Genomic DNA, 16,861 nt, shown 5'->3' on the forward strand with positions numbered 1-16,861 from the left:
GGCGTCTTCTGTGGTCGATCTCAGTCAGGCCTTTGGGGAACCCTCAAGCACCCTTCTGTGGGCCTCACTAGCTTCCCGGAGCTCTGCAGAAGGCCCTCCACCACCTCCAGGCCGCATGGTAGGGTGGTTCCGTGGCAGACTCTCTGGACAGCCAGCCAAGCAGCGAGAGGCCCAGCTGGGGGAGACAGTCTAGGAACAGGACCAAGAGGGAGGGAGGACCGCAGGGTGAGATCTCAGCCTGGTCCTTTGGGGCAGGACCCACTGCCAGCTCAGCATCCACAGCAGGCCTGTGCTCTGGGTGGGCTGTGCAAGGAGAGACTCCATGTCAGAGGTCCCTTCGGCAAGTTCATCTACAGATGTTTTTCTGAGGGTGAGGTCCGAAATCCAAGCTTTTCTCCACTTGCCTCCTCCATGGCCTTCCTGAATGCGTGGGGCTGCCGCCACCGCTGTTCTCTTCCCAGACCTGCCCTTGGACTCCTCACTCTCTGCTGCTGATTGGACCTTGGATGGCTGATGGAGAGCTCTGCTTTTAGTATTGTGAGGGTGCACCTGGTTTTATTCTCTGAGGTGCAGTTTGTTCAGTTAGATGTGGAAATGTTCCTGCGGGTCATAGGTGGCTTCAGGAAGCTACTGTGTAAGAGAGTACCCACCTGTTGAGGAGGTGCTTGATTGATTGAGCTGTTGCTGCCGTGGTTCATGGCACCTGAGAGAAGATCTGGGTGTGCAGCCTATGCTTATGACCTGGGAGAATAGGTTCAGAGTTTTGGGAGTTTTGGGAGCACAGGGCCTGATGAGCTATGATGCCGACTCACACTAAGTACCTGTGTGCACGCTGTGCATTAGCACTGTACCCATACATGGCATCCTGGGGCACGGGAAGGGCTCTAGCCTCCAGTTAGTAGAGGAGACACTGAGGCACACAGTGATACATAACATCTTTTGCTTATTTTGATTGTGTGTGGTACATTCACTTGAGTTTATGGGTGAGCGTGCCCATGTCAGGTCTTGTATAATTTGCTGCTTTACTGCCTCAGACAAGATCTCTGATTGAACCTGAGCTTGCTGTTTCATCTAGGCTGGCTGGTTAGTGAGCTCTAGGGGTCCTCATGTCTCCAGTGCTCATGTTGTTGAGCTTAGAGTTTTATGTATATGAGTGTTTTGCCTGCATATATGTCTCCGTACCATATGTGTGCCTTGGAGTCCAGAAAAAGGGTCAGATGCCTTGGAACTAGAGTCACAGATGGTTGTGAGCTGCTGTGTGGCTGCTGGGAGCCAAACCTGGGTCCTTTGCAAGAGCAGCTCATGCTCTTAACTGCTGAGCCATCTCTCCAGCCCCTCTGCCTGGCTTTTCTGTGGTGGCTGGGGATTCAGACTCTGGCTCCTGTGCTTACAGAGACAGTGCCTTCACACTCTGACCAGCTTCTCAGCCCTCTTTGGAGACAGGATCTTGCTGTGTAGCTCAGGCTGGCCTGAAAATCATCATCATCCTCTCGCCTCGGTCTCTCAAATGCTGAGATTACAGGCATATACCATCATGCTTGGTTCTGTGAGTCTTTTGTTTTGTTCTGAGGCAAGAGTTCTCTGTATAGCCCTGGCTGATCTTGTGCTATTGTTGGTGGACCTGTCCCTTTGTGTCTTCTGAATTTTGTTGTTACAGGTGTATACCATCGTACCTGGCAGAAACAATAAAAAAACAGGCCAATTTGTTTGTCTTTTCCTTTTATTTATTTGTTTGAGACAGGATCTCGTTATGTAGCCCTGGCAAGCCTGGAACTCTGTAGACCAGGCTCTTACTCACAGAGGTCCACCTGCTTTTGCCTTCTGAGTGCTGGGATAAAAGATGTGCACCATGATGCCTGGTTGGGTCATTTTTATATTCCACTCTGTCAGTAAAAATTTTTTTAAAGATTTATTTATTTATTATGTATACAGCATATATGACTGCAGGCCAGAAGAGGGCACCAGATCATTACGGATGGTTGTGAGCCACCATGTGGGTGCTGGGAATTGAACTCAGGACCTCTGGAAGAGCAGTCAGAGCTCTTAACCTCTGAGCCATCTCTCCAGCCCTGTCAGCAAATTTTTTCTTTTCTTTTTCTTTTTTTTGGAGCTGAGGATTGAACCCAGGGCCTTGCACTTGCTAGGCAAGCACTCTACCACTGAGCTAAATCCCTAACCCCCTCTGTCAGTAAATTTTTATTGAGTCCTTTCTATGCCATGTATGGTTCTGGTTGCCTGGGATAGTACCCAGTCTAAGCATAGGGGCAAGGAAAGCCTGTTTGCCCATGTGAGTGGCCTAGGAAGGGAACAGGTGTGCTTGGGCCTTGGAAGCTCCTGAGGAGAGAGCAGGCAGGCTGTAATGGGAAGCTGGAAGGGTGGGCTGGGCAAGGTTGAGGTTAAGCCCAACTGAGTTGCCTGGAGCTGAGGGAGTACTCAAGGACAGATGGCAGGAACTTGGGAGTGAGGAGTTAGGGTTTCATCCCCTCAGAGGAAGGCCAGGAAGCAGGTAGGGTGTCTATGTAAGGAGAGGCTGGGTCGGGGTAGTGGCCTGGGAGATGGGTAGACAAGGGCACAGAGCCAACTATGGTCTGCTTTATAGATGGGCTCTCTGAGGGCCTGGCTTTTCAAGCTGATATCCAGAGGCCTTGGAGTTAGTGGGGCCTGGGGTAGTCTCTGTTCTTTACCTGTGCATTTTCATTTAGATTGTATTTTATTTTCAGAAACTTAGCCAGGTGGTAGTGGTACATACCTTTTAATCCCAGCGCTGAGGAGTCAGAGATAGGTGGATCTCTGTGAGTTTGAGGTTAGCCTGATCTATAGAGCGAGTTCCTGAACAGTCAACCCTGTCTCGAAAAACAAAACAAAACAACAACAACAATAACAACAACCAAAACCAAACCCTAATATAGGCATGCTGTGGATCGTCTTTATGATTTCATCCCAACCCTAGTTACTATGTTAAATAAGCTACTTCCCTGGCCTTTACTAGCTAGGGTCCTGGATGGTCTTGGATCTCAGAGTTTGCCTTTGTGTGAAGGCTACCATTTTCCCCAGGCTTGTCATATCCTTGGCTGTACCCTGAGCATACCTCAGTGGATTGCCGAGCAATACAGGGGTGTGAAAAAATTATCTTCTGTTTGTCTTTGTGTCTTTGTCTCTCTCAAGATAGGGGCTCACTGTGCTGGCTAGCCTGAATCTCCTTGAGTAGACCAGGCTGGTCTTGAACCCACAAAGATGCACCTGCTTTGATCTCCTGACTGCTACCATACCCTGCCTAAAAAAATTGTCTTTTGAGTTAACGTAAGCACATAACGTAAGTCCTGTCGGTGCTTAATCCTATTTTCCAGACAAGGGAACAGATGTCCAGATGTGCAGCCCCCTGGAAGGGGTGCAGCAGGATTCTGGTGGTCACTGAGGCCTGCCACCTAGCCTGCGTATTTGCAGGGTAGGATGGACATGGATGCCCTCTCAGCCAGAGAACCCTGCCCACTCTTCTCCTTCGTCAGGCTCCAGGTGTTACATGCCAGGACTCTAGGGAGCTGCCCTGCAGCACATAGCTGCTTGTCACGAGCTGTTTGTACTCTTAAGTGACTACAGTTAAATAGAGGCAGAAATGTGCTTCTTCAGTGCTCTAGCCATAGTTAGGTGCTCAGTGTCCACTGTTCTGCCAATACAAAAGTTGGGTTCATTTGCTCTACTTCAGGGACAGATGAAAGTTTCCTGCACTGGTTTAGTGCATTGTCTGGTGTGGTTTGTGTTCCCAGGTTAGGCTCTGGCCTCAGCCTGCTTGTCTGCAGAATGGGGAAGGTGGTACCAGTTCTCCATCAAGACTCACCTTAGCTTGTGCCAGCACTTGGGGAGAGCCCCTGGCTGTTTGCTCCTGGGTACCTTCTGAGCACAGGCCCTGCTTCAGAGTACAGAGTACAGTGATGACGATGAAGCTGTCAGCCAGTTCGAGGCCTGCTGTGAGTGAGTGTGTGTGTGCACAGCATGCATATGTGTGTTTGAGACAGCTGAGGTCTGCAGGGTGTCAGAGACGATGAGGACTGGCCTGGGCATGGGAGAGAGCAATGTGAGAAGGGTGATGTCTCTGTCTCTTGGGAGCAAAGGCAGACAGAGTTGCAGGCTTAGGGTCTGATGGCAGCAGTCTAGTCTCTTTGACTATGTGTATCTTAGCTCTCTGGCTGTTGGATACTCTAAATACTTCTCATCTCTCCTTTTCTATCAGGTTCCTGTGGTCCCCAAATGAGGCACATGGTGTAAGAGTTGGGACCAGTGGAAAGGAAGGCTGTGATACATCCTGTCTCACTGAGGACCTGGGCTGCAGGGCTAGAGGCAGAAGGGTCCATGTGTAGCCCCTCGCTCTGCCTGTTTCAGACCCAAGGGTCTCCATCTCTATCCCAGGGAGAACCAAAGCCTTCAGAAATGCCAGGCCTGGCTCATTGGCTCTTTTCTCACCGCAGAACCTCAGTCCTGCTAGGAATGCTCTTCTCCCAGCTTTCCATGGGGCTTGCCTGGTTCACATTTTTGCTCAGATGTTACCATCTCCACGAGCCTTCCTGTGACCTCTCCTTGGTTTTCTGTATACTGCCTTTCTCCTTGATACTGAACACTGTGAATATGCTGTATAATTTTTCTTACTTATTTTGCCCTTTCCTCCTATAGCAGGTTCTGGTCACAGATGCACCCTTGGTGCCAGTGCGGACACAGTGGACACCATATTTAGGGATCCGGTGAATGTGGAGTGTTTGGTTTTACCTTTACTTGGGGGTCTAGAACACAAAAATCTGTGGTTCCAGTTGTTGGCCTTCCTGGAATTAAGTTCTAGGGCTGGCCCTGTGATGGGGACCAGGGCAGGCTCTGTCCCTGCCGTGTATGGCTCCTGGGCCAACAGAGGAGACCACATTGCCAGAGGCAAGCAGAGGTTCATTTTGTGAGGGGAGAGGCAGGCTGAGCCATGAGTGTCAAGTGCCCTTGTTCTGGGAGGAGGCATTCAGGGAACGTTTCCATGAAGAATGGAGGATTGGGCTGAGAAAGCACGGTAAGCAGCATCCTGGCCTGGGAAAACAGCATGTGCAAAGGCCCTGGGTGAGACCCAGGGAAGGGAGGATCATGTGTGTTGGTCTGCGAGGCCTCAGTCCGGAGGAAGGGCTGAGGCAGGTGGCCTTCGACAGCCTCTGTAAGGGCCTAGGGTATGTCCCATGTGTGCCCACGGGAAAAGGCCCATGCACTGTCAGCTGTGCTTGGAGAAGCCCACTGAGTGCAGCTGGTGTTCTTGGTTTGTTTGGAAAGCATGGCGAGGCAGACCAGAATACTTGACATGATTTCTGGGGGTGCAGTGAGGGGAAGGTGTGTGTGTGTGTTGGGGGAGGTGGTGGAGAAGACAAGAAAATCTGTTCCGGGCTTATTCTTGTCCCAGTCTCTGGCAGCTGCCCACATCATCATCCTGACTTCAATCCTACCTGCTTCAGGAGACAGATGGGGTGAGTGGGGGATGTGTGGTGAAGAAGAAAGTTAAGTCTTTTAAATGCCACCATCTCACCAAGGAGGTGGAGTAGGTAAAAATTGACACGTTCAGAAATACCCGCTGTCTCCGCCCACCAGAGGGAATAATAGTAACAGCTGAGCCCTGCAGCTGCTGCTTTGGGAAGTGTTGAGTTTGCATCCTGAGGCTGCCTAGGTCCTGCACCTGGAACTGTGGGCACAGTTCTTCTGCTTCCTCTTTCTGTGCATGGGACACGTAAGCACCTGCCTCCTCTGGCTCTGACGCTCAGGTCAGGAAAGCCGTACTGACCCCCCATCCACCCTCCTAAAAAGCCTTCATTACAGTTTGGACTGTCAACATTGGGAGACCTTGTCTTACAAACACGAAAACACTGTGTGGCAGTCTTTCTTTCCCTCCTTCTTTCTTACTTGTGCTGGGATGGAATCCAGCACCCCCATATTCGAGGCAAGCATGCTACCACTGAGCCGTTCCTCTTAATCCTCTTGGTAGTTTTTATTTTGAGCCTGGGTCTCACTAAGTTCAGGGCAGGCCTTGAACTCCCTTGTAGCACAGGAGGCCCTGCACTTGTGAGCTTCTGGCTTCAGCCTTTGAGTATCTGGGATTATAAGCCTGTGCCACCAGGCTTGGCTTTGGCACAGTGTTTCTGTTTTTTGTTTGTTTGTTTGTTTTGTTATTGTTGTGGTGTGTCTGTGTGTCTGTGTGTTTGTGTGTGTATGTGTACGTGCGCTTGCATGCACGCATGCATACATGTGCTGTGCTGTGCACGTGGAATTCAGAAGACACTTTGTGGGAGTTGGATTTCTCCACCATATGGTCCTGTGAATAGAACTCAGGCTGTCTAGCTTGGTGTAAGTGCCTTCACCTACTAAACCATCTTAACCAAGAAATGAGTACCTTTGTGGTGCCCACCCACAAGTGGGTGGATAAACAAACTAGGGAAAATGTTCACATAAAAAGGGCCACAGTGCTAAAACACGGGAGACAAAGTACAGGAGAACCAGAGAAAGAAACCAAACACGAGGTAACTGGCAAGGCAGGCCAACTTCCCTTGCTGGCTAGGGACCTCTCTCACTGTGCACCTGCAGTGAGATCAAGGAAGGACCGTGAAGGCGGGAGTGGCTGTACTGGAGAGGACTGGAGTGGGAGGATGCATGTGAGCCAACAGTGCTCACAGGGCCTTGTGAGCACATGGCCCTGCTTTACCTTTGTGGTTTTACTGCGTTTGGCAAGGTGGCTTTCTCTGCGCTCCATCATAGAAAATTGCCGTACAGGAAGATCTCCGGTTTGGGAGTTGAGATGGTGTGGAAGAGCCCAACTTGGGTCTCTGAGCTGCCAAAGCAGGAGTCTTGCATGTCCTCAGGAAGGTGCCTGCTTCAGTTTCCTCTCTAGGAAGGCCTGAGCGTGGGAAGGAGGACTCCAAACGTGGGACCTAGGTTCCGATCCCAGCTCTGCTGTGACTTGGCCATGGCAGTGAAGTCACAAGTATGGTCGGCTCTGGGCAGGGGGAGGGATGATTAGAGATGGTCCCCAAGGGGCTCTGGCTACAATTGGTGAGATTTAGTCTGTTTAAGAGCCAAGTACAGGGACTGGAGAGATGGCTCAGTGGCTAAGAGCACTGGCTGATCTTCCAGAGGTCCTGAGTTCAATTCCTAGGAACCACATGGTGGCTCACAACCATCTGTAATGAGATCTGGTGCCCTCTTCTGGTGTCCCTGAAGACAGGCCACTCATATACATTAAATAAATAAATATTTAAAAAAAAAAAAAAAAAAAAAAAAGAGCCAAGCACGGTCTCACACACACCTGTAATTTCACATCTGGAAGGCTAAGGCAGGAGAACTGTCCCAAGGTTTGGGGCCAGACTGACTATACAGTGAGTTGGAGCCCAGCCTGGGCTACAGTGTAAAGCCCTGCTTCAAAAAACACAGAACAAAATGCTGCTGAGTGCATAGGTACCATAGATTAATCTTACATATCAAACACTCAGTAACACCGTTTTAAGTTGTCTTTGAGGGCTAGGCATATGGTTCAGTTGGTAAAAGGACCTACCTGATGTCAGTCCCCAGACCAGCTTAATGTGCTCAGTGAATTTCAGTCCGGTGAGAAACTATCTGAAGAGAAAGATGGACAGTGCCTGTTGTCTTCTGGCCGCTACATACACAGTACACATATGCCTGCATACAACCACACACATGAATGTGCACACACACACACAATTGTCTTTAAGACACTGTATTTTCATCTATTGAGCTTATGGACTATCCTCAATGGCATTCAGAGGTCCCCTTCCTTAGAAGCCAAATATCACAGCTCTGGGTTTAGATACGAGAGGTAATCACTGCATAATACCTGGCAGTTCATGGGCAGAGGAGCAGAATAAGGTCCACCTTGTCCCAGCTGGGCAGCCTAGAGGACAAGCTAAGCTCAGCAAAGCAGAGTTCCTGAGGCTTAGCAGGGTGTGAGACCTGCACAGACCCCACCACTGCTCACATTCCTGATCCACTTTGAGACTTGTGATCACTGAAGCCAGAACCCTCCTGTGAGGGAGACCCACACTATCCCTCATGCCCCCTGTTCCAGTGGCCTCAAACACCTGCTCCTTAGAGAAGGGAAGCCACAGGGCACAGGCTAGGATCTGCTGATACCACTTTGAGAAGCCTTCCAGATTCCTTACCATTGCATGGGCAAAGCAAGGTCTCTTGCCTGTCCCAGTTATCACTGGATCCCCACAGCCTTGCCGTATTGGGCGAACGGAGGGTGCTTGATAAAAATCTGGAATGGCTGTGATCCCACAGACCTGTAATCCCAGGGCTCAAGAGGCAAAGCCAAGCAGATTGCAAATTCAAATCCTTTTGGGCTATAGAGTAGATTGTAGGCCAGTATAGACAACCTGAGCCATGCCTTTAAGAGTCAAAAAGAGGGTTTGGGGTATGGCTCAGTGGTAGAGAGTTTGCCTAGAGTGCACAAGACCCTGGGTTGAACCCCCATTTCTGGAAGGGAAAAGAAAACCCATGAAGTGAGCATATATGGAGCAAAGCCTAGAAACAACTCAAAGAAGCCCGATTCCCTCTGCAACTGGCTGTGGCCTCACCCCTCAGTGGCCGGCTTCCCCGCCAGACTCACAGATGGGCTCAAAGAGGCAGGAGGGCAGCAGGGATCTGCACTGACTGATGGCATTGGTCAGGAGTGGGAGCCCTTCCTGACACCTCAGAGTCCTGCTGAGACAGTGGCAATGAAAGCCCCACCACGTTTTGTCCCAAAGCCTGTCACCTACCACTGGTCCAGGCCTCACCTCTTAGAGGAGGAAGTGCTCAGAAAGAAAATGGGGAGACAGTAACCTGTCATTGGCAGGCAGTGTCTGCTTGTGAGAACTCAGGACTGGGGAAACCCATTTCTCAGGAACTGCTGTCAACTGGTCCACTCTTACAAGAGCATCTTGATAAAAGTCGATGATGTAGAAAATGTCCGTGTGCTCAGAGGAACATCTGCAGAATACTGCAGGAAGAGCTGCTTACTGGGAAACTCTTGGTTTCGGATAGCCATACATTGAGTTTTGATTATTACTGATAATTTTCATGATGGCCTCACCATTTTGTACTGCTACAATAGGCTACATTCGGCATTGTGAGTTTTAAAGGTGGTATTAATTCATCTCTGTCTCCATAGCTATTGAGATTGGTGTGTTTATTGTTTAGGCATCCTTCCTGTGAGGGATCCTTGTTCTTGTCGTCTGGCCTCCCAGGTGGTTCGTGTTTAGTCACCAGCTGCAGTCCCAGCCCTAGCCCTCAGCACACTCAAATGTGGGCATTCTGGGAGGCAGCAACTAGTGGGTGATGGAGCCGTACACGGACTTCCTGCCGGTGTGTGATGCAGAAGGGTAGTCAGGACAAGTCTCCACGTGCTCTTGAGTTCCCCAGGCAGGTTTCTGGCCCCCTTCTGAGTGTCCTCAAACTGCAGCTCCTCAGTGAGCAGGTCATCCCCTTGGCTTTGCTTCCTGGCATTTCGTCACTGCAGGACTGCGTCACAGACACCTCGGCTGAGGCGCCACCCTTAGTGGGAGGACGGCTGGAGCCAGGCAGGACGCAGGGGATCTTCCAGTTCCTCCCCCTGCTCTTGCCTGCCTGAGCTGCCTGCTGCTGACTTCTTAGTTGAAACTGTAAAAAGTGGCTCTGGCGTGTGGAGCTGTGGCCAGGGCCCCTGCCACTCAACTGGGAGACCCAAGGTAAACGGCTTCCCTTCGCTGAGCCTCTGTCCTCACTTGGGCATATTATAGCCCCTCCAGTAGGGTATTGAGAGCTCAGTTCCCTACCTAAGGCCACCAGGTTGGCGGTGGCTCTCAGGCTCTGAAACCTGACCATTCTTGGCCACACCTGGCTGCCTTTCCGTAGCTTTGACCAGCAGCAGCTGTGGGGAGGGCTGTCTGGTAGGTACCAGGCTCTCTGCTCACATTGGTGCTTTAGTGCTGTTGCTACTGGGTTGCAGAGACTTCAAGAGGCCACACTGCTCTGGGCTCTTAGTTTTCTGCCCCAGCTCACTAGGAAGTATTCACGACTGACCCATAGCTGGGGACAGTTTGGTTTTTTGGTGTTAGGCCCTGAGCAGTCTCTCTGGCTTCTCCTGCACTCTGCTTCTGCCATAGAGCTTCTCTACTCTGTTATCCTGCCTGAAATTCTTTCCATGTGCCGCTCTGTTCATTCCCTTGTTTCCTTGAGGCTTTGCTCACATTCGCCCTGCAATGCAGCTAGCTACCCAGCCCCATTCCCTGCTGTTTCCTCCTTAGTTTTCTTCTGAGTACCTCTCCACCCCTGGCATTGTTCTGCAGAGTATGTGTGTGTCATTCTGTCTTCTCTCTTTAGAATGTGAGTTTTGTGAGGCCTACCGCTGTGTCTACATGGTGTACTCCAGTGTCTGAAGCCTAGGACACACTCCCAGAAGATTGGTGCTATGGGCCTAGTTAGGTTTCTGCAGCTCAGCCTGTTGGTGAGAATCAGCTCATTCATTGCTTGGCAGTGTCAGTGCTGGGCTGGCCCACTTTAGTGGTATTAACGGGTGGCGGGGAGTTGCCCAAAGGGTATCTAGCTGCTCCCATTGCAGCTTTGCATTGAGACCTGAGAGTGCACTGTTTTACTGAGGCTCCAAGGAGGGAGAGTATCTAGAAGGTGTAAGCAGGGAGGCTGGATGGCCTGAGCAGTCCCTGTCATGATAGTGCACCCTTGCTTTCTTGGTTCAGGAACCACCTATGTGGCCACTTTAGAGTAGGGAGGACTTAGTTCTGTTTTCTAAACACATTGGGAAGCTGTGAAGGCTTTGGACATGGAAGGACAGGTCAGATGTAGATGGAAGGCTGAGGAAAGTGGGAGAGGACTGAGCAGGGAGGAGCCAGGGCTGTAAGACCCCAGGCTGAGCAGGGCAAGTGTGCAGGGTGGGCGAGCGGACAGCTGCTGGAATGAGACAGGGATACGGGTCAGCCTTGAGTGCCAAACTGAGGACCTGGGCCTTTTTGACAAGGACATGGGGAGCCATGGGGGATTTTGAGCTAAGGAAAGACAGACTCTTTGTTTGGCTGTCCTAGAACTCACTCTGTAGCCCAGGCTGGCCTCCAACTCATAGAGATCCACCTGCCTCTGCCTCCCAAGTGCTGGGATCAAAGGTGTGCACCACCATGCTTGGCTTAAAACTGGCTCATTTTTGAGAGTCCTTTGGCTACTAAGTTGGGGCAGGGAGGTAAGACTCCGGGAGGATGCGAATAGAGAGGAAGTGAGGAGGTTGACATGGGTGGGATGTTTAGGGCCCAGAGCCCCTGTGCCCCTGTGTGTTTGGGGTCTACATGTGGGGGAGCTCTTACTGCTGTTTTGGCCCCACACTCCTTCGTTGCCTTTGTAGCTTAGAGTCCAGCTTGTGCTCTCACACCGACTGCCCTCCCCGTGTTTGGCCACCTCGCCCTCCCTTCACTCCCTCCCACTTAGCTCCCTCCTTCTGCCAGGGCCTGGGCAGCCTGCCACTGTCACATGCCAGGCAGTACTGTGTCCAGCCCACCAGCTCCCCTGGGGCACGAGAGAAAGCTGATGCCCATGGTGTCCCTAGGGCCAGCTGCCACTTCTCCAGGGGCCTCTGTAGCTCCTGACCTGCTGTCCGCAAATAACCCTGGGTTGGGAGAGGCAGGCACAAGGCACTTTGGGCTCCATGGCCCCAGTCCAGGCCCAGGCTTCCAGGTAAGGGCCCAGCTGGTGGCTGCCCACATTTGTCGTCCCCGTCCCTGCTCCCACCCCCCTCACCCCCACCCCCGCTCAGGGAACCCGAGACTTAGCAGCAGCTTCGGCGTCCGTTAGTCTGTTGGCTGTTAGTCCCGAGGACAGATGCAGAGGTCTTGGAGAAGGGACCAGGACCTTAGGCAAACCCCAGGACTGGCCTCTGGGCTCCAGATGAGCGTGTGTGCAGTAGGTTCCCTCAGGTGCCAGAGCTTCTGCGACTTGCCTTTTCCTCATTCTTCAGTGGGAACAGGGAGGAAACGGAAGCTGGGATGACACGGACCTCCCTGTACTTGGGAGAAGCAGTACTTATTTTGCTTAAGGTGGCAGGTTGATTTGGAAAGAGATGAGTGTGTGTATGAGTCTGTCTGTCTTGAGGGCAGGCAGATGCTGGTGGCTTTGAGCACACCCAGGGCTGTCTGATTCATCCTGGGTTACCTCAGCGCTGGGGCGTTGGGGTGAGGCAGGGGGTGGGGCTGCAGCTACCTTGTTGTCTTCCTGTCCAGCCGTAGGTGTGAAGGGAAGAGCTTTGTTTTTTGTTGTTTTTGTTTATTCATTTGTTTTTTCGAGACAGGGTTTCTCTGTAGCCCTGGCTGTCCTGGATCTCACTCTGTAGACCAGGCTGGCCTCGAACTCACAGAGATCCGCCTGCCTCTGCCTCCTGAGTGCTGGGATTAAAGGCATGCGCCACCACTGGGCAGTTTAGGGAAGAGCTTTGGTGCAGATCCTGTGCACAGTCAGCTCTTTTGTGACCTCATGTTTTTCCCTCAGGATTGGGTCCCAAGGGAAGAACTCCCTGGCCCCCTGGCTGTACCAACTGCCTGGCCAGCTACAGAGCCCAAAGGCCTCAGAGCCCAGGATGGGCCTCCCACCCTCACAGCTCCTCTCTTATCTCTTGTAGACCATACTGTATCCGAGGCGCCTCCTGCATGTCCTGCTGTCCTGAGCTGTCCCAAGCTAGGTGACAGCGTGTTAATGCTGCCACCATGAATGAGGTATCTGTCATCAAAGAAGGCTGGCTCCACAAACGTGGTAAGCATTCACTTTTGCTCACCAGATTGTGTGTCTCCCTTTTGCATCCCATTCTCCTCTAGCACCTGGTGCTCCAGCTCAAGGAACCATTACCCTGTGGCCCTAGCTGGACACCCTAAAGGAGCCCAGATAAAGTTTCAGGCTTGGCATCTTAGTCAGTGATCTCATTCATACCTCCATCTTACAGGTGAAGAAACTGAGGCTTAGAGAGGGGTAGTCACATGGAACTCAAGTAACACAGCCAAGCGATACTCAGTGCTTATTTATCAAATAGTCATTGATTGTAAGGTTCTGGGACCTTGTGGAGGCCGTGTTCCACCAGGAGTGGTAACAAAGTAAGTAAATAGGTACAGTGTTAGGTGGTAAGAAGTGCCATGTGAATGAGGGGTCAAGGGGCTGGGCAGAGACAGGCTGGTGGGGAGGCACTCTGAGGAGGTGACAATGAACAGAGTCTGGAGAAAGAGGTGCCCGGTCCCGGAGCCACCAAAATCACCTGGAAAAGGTGTCCCATGGGAGGGGCAGAAAGGACAAAGGCCCAGAGCCCTGCATGTGCCTGGTGTTCTAGGAATATTGTAGCGGGAGCAGAGTGAGATGGAAGCTGGGCGGAGTGGACTCAAGCCCCACTAGCTGCAGTCCTCCGCCGGGGACAAGAAGTCTGGGGTACTGGGAACCAGGCAGGACCTAGGCTAGTTGTGTGACAGGAAGCTGAGGCCCTGGTGAGGTCATGGATAGAGAGGAGACTAGACCTTAAGAGGCCAGGCTCCCCGGTGCCTGCACCAGATGCCACGTGACACCAGGAGGCAGATAAGGAAGCAGCATGTGCTTAGAGTTGGCTTTGTTGCTGCTGGCCTTGAGGGACCTCCAGGGTGGGAAAGGTTGCAGGACCTGAGAAGCTGGTCCACGGACACTTCATTCACTCAGTGCTTAACTAACTCCTGGGGTGGCTCCTGTGTGCTGGGAGCTGTTCTGGATCTTGGAGATGCAGTCAAAGAACCCATCTTCGTGGTAAATGTGACATCCTGGGGGAGGTTAGGTGCCCAGGCAGACCTCGGCATCCAGTGATGGCCTGTGTTGTGAAGTAAGATGAAGCAGTGAGAGGAAGGTGGGTATGAGGCTTACATTGGGGAGCCATGCTGCATCTGGTGGTTGGGAGTGGCTTCCTGGAGGAGCGAGAGAGTCCCATGGTTCACAGGCAGTGGCATGTGGATAGCAGGACAATCAGGGCATCCTGAGGGGAGTAAGAGGGGCACATTTGAATAACAGATGGCTGATGAGAACCTGTCCTGCTATCCCTGGCCAAAGACACCAGCAGTCACATGGGATGGGCTGCTCCTTAGGGCCAGCAGAACAGCAGAGGAAAACCCATTTCCTGCCGTCCTCACAGCAGGTGGCATTCAAGGGCACTCCAGTCCCTCAGACTGAGCCCTGAGTTTGAGACTGTCAAATGCAACCATCCAAACATTGACACCTGACAGATTCTGACATTGGCCCTGTCACTTCCTTTTGAAGTGACAGTGGGTGAACTGCGCCACCTGTCTTGGATCTTTCTGTTTTTCTGGTATTCCAGGCTGATGTCAGCATTGCAGTAATCCTGCCTCAGCCTCCCTAGAACTGGGATTACAGGTGTGAGCTACCATGCGTGGTTCGGAGTCTGTAAGATGAGTTAACGATCTCAGCACCTGATGTCAACAACCCCCTTTAGGCTGGATTTTCATGTGGTATATTTCCTATGCTGTCTTGATTGCCTCAGAAATGTTGGACATATAGTAGGTGCTCAGCAAACAACTGCTGGATGAATGATTGGGGTTGTGTGTAGTGGTGACTGTGCTAGCGAGTCTTAGGCTGTCCCTTGGCTGGAGTTTCCCTAGGCTCACTGGATTAAGGTGTTAGGAAGTGGAGAGGCGGCTAGAGAACCATGAGTGGTGGGTTTGTTCCTAGCCCAGACTTGGCTGACAAAAGGAGTCTTGGCTCTGGCTCCTTTTAGAGTTTTACGTCTGTGTTTGTGTGGTGAGGGCTGAGTTGAATTGGCTGCTGGCCTGTCCTTGTCTTTTGTCTGGCTCGCCTGCCTTGAATACACAGTGGGTACGCACACAGGTGTACTCCTTGGTCATCTGAGTAGTGGCCAACAGAAAGAGGGCTCTGCTGCCTACTGATATCTGGGCATCTGCTAACCCATTCCCACTCCTGCTGATTAAAATAATCATTGTACTGGTTTACTCTTAGTCTGTCAGGTCTCAGGCTCTGCCCCAGGCAAGCCTGTGTTGTTGAGTTTTCATGGATGCCCTCTCAGGGCAGACTAGCAGTAAAAGTGATTGCCCAGGCCTTGGCAGAGAGCTAAGCAGGACCCTGGCCCTCTGATGCTAAACTTGACTGGGCTCAAGGCCTGGTCTGCATGTGTGCTGCCTTTTACTTACTCAGCAGAGTCTGAGGGTTTGACTGACTGGATGGTACGACGACCATCCTGTTTGTGACTGGCTTTAGCCATCACCACCACCTTTAGCAGAACTCGGTCTCCCCGCTGGTGTGGAGGCAGACTGCATAGTTGTCAGGGGAGAGTTGTGCACTCTAGTGCCAGCTGTCCCAGAGAGCCAGTCCTATGCTTCTTGCCAGGAAAATGAGCCCCTCTGACTCAGTTTCCTCATTTGACTGTGAGGATTAGACTGAGATTTTCCCCCAATTTTCCTGTAGGCGTCTTGTTGCTAAAGTATGAAACACCACAGATAAGTGCCCTGGGTCATTAACTCACCTAGGCCAGTGTCCAGATAAAGAAAGAGCAAGGCAGTCTTCAGCACCCCCATCCCACCCAAGCTGGAACTGCTGCTTTGGGGCATTTTGTTGTTGCTGTTCATTTTTGCTTGTTTTTTAAATAATGCATGTTGCAGATCCCAGGGCTTTTCGTGCTAAGCAAGTGCTCTAAGCTACATGCCCAGCCTCGGTTTTTCTGATGTTTTTCCCTTTTCAACCGAGGCAAAATTTTCATGATATGAAGTAAACCTTTCTAACTTGTATAATTGAGTGACCTTTATACATTGGTGGTGTTAGGTAACCAGTACTTCTCTAACGTTCCCAAATGCTTCATCACCCACAGGAAGACCTTGAACCCACTAAGCAGTGGGTCTCCACCTCTTCTCCTAGCACCTGCCAGTAGCAGTGCTTCCATCTTTGTGGACTGATCTGCCCCAGCCACTTCACAGCTGGGATAGGATGCCAGCGGGCGGCTTCTCCTTGACTTAGCGGTTATTTGTGTTATACCTTGTCACTGTTCCATTCCTTTGTTGTTCTTTATTTATGTGAATTTGTCTGTCTGTCTGTATGCATGCATGTGTGTGGGGAACCCATGGAGGCCAGAAGAAGATATCAGATCCTGTAGAGCCGCAGTTAGGGAGATTGAGCTGACCAGTGTGGGTCTAGGAACCCTACCTGGGTCCTCTGCAAGAGTGGGAAGAACTTTTTAACCACTGAGCCATCTCTCCAACCTCTTACTCCTTTTTATAGCCAAATCAATATATGGGTATAGGACATTTATAAAAAAAAATCCATCCTTTGAATATACATTGGCATTACTTCTTTCTTTTGGCAGTTGTGAGTTGGTATCACTCTGGACAAAGTGTATAATATTTGGATATCTGTTTTTCAATCCTTTTTTTTTTTTTTCCCCGAGACAGGGTTTCTCTGTGTAGCTTTGCGCCTTTCCTGGAACTCGCTCTGTAGACCAGGCTGGCCTCGAACTCACAGAGATCCGCCTGCCTCTGCCTCCCTAGTGCTGGGATTACAGGTGTGCGTCACCACTGCCCGGCATTTTTTTTTTTTTTTTTTTTTTTTTTTGAGACAGTCTCATTAGCTAGGATGACCTGGAACTCCTGATTCTCCTGTACTCACTTAAACACGGTAATCATTGGCGTAATCATTGTTTGTTTGTTTTATCATAGTTTCAGTTTGCATTCTCTCAGTGTCCAAGATGTGAGATTCTTGATCTGCTTAACCATCTTTTGTTTGTTTGTTTGTTTTTTCAAGACAGGGTTTCTCTGTGTAGTTTTGGTGCCTGTTCTGGAACTCCCTCTGTAGCCCAGGCTGG

The 16,861-nt window shown here is 51.1% G+C and overlaps 1 protein-coding gene across 1 annotated transcript in view; it reads left to right on the plus strand.

Moving 5' to 3' along the window:
- Akt2 (AKT serine/threonine kinase 2) overlaps window positions 1–16,861 on the plus strand; it is a 40,062-nt gene that overhangs the window by 5,125 nt on the left and 18,076 nt on the right. Inside the window, exon 2 of the mRNA XM_036197943.1 lies at window positions 12,656–12,786. Coding sequence (XP_036053836.1) covers window positions 12,741–12,786 — 46 coding nt within the window. The 5' untranslated portion in view covers window positions 12,656–12,740. The remainder of the gene's footprint in view (window positions 1–12,655; window positions 12,787–16,861) is intronic.

This window comes from Onychomys torridus, chromosome 1 (assembly GCF_903995425.1).
Source record: "Onychomys torridus chromosome 1, mOncTor1.1, whole genome shotgun sequence".
Lineage (NCBI taxonomy): Eukaryota > Metazoa > Chordata > Mammalia > Rodentia > Cricetidae > Onychomys > Onychomys torridus.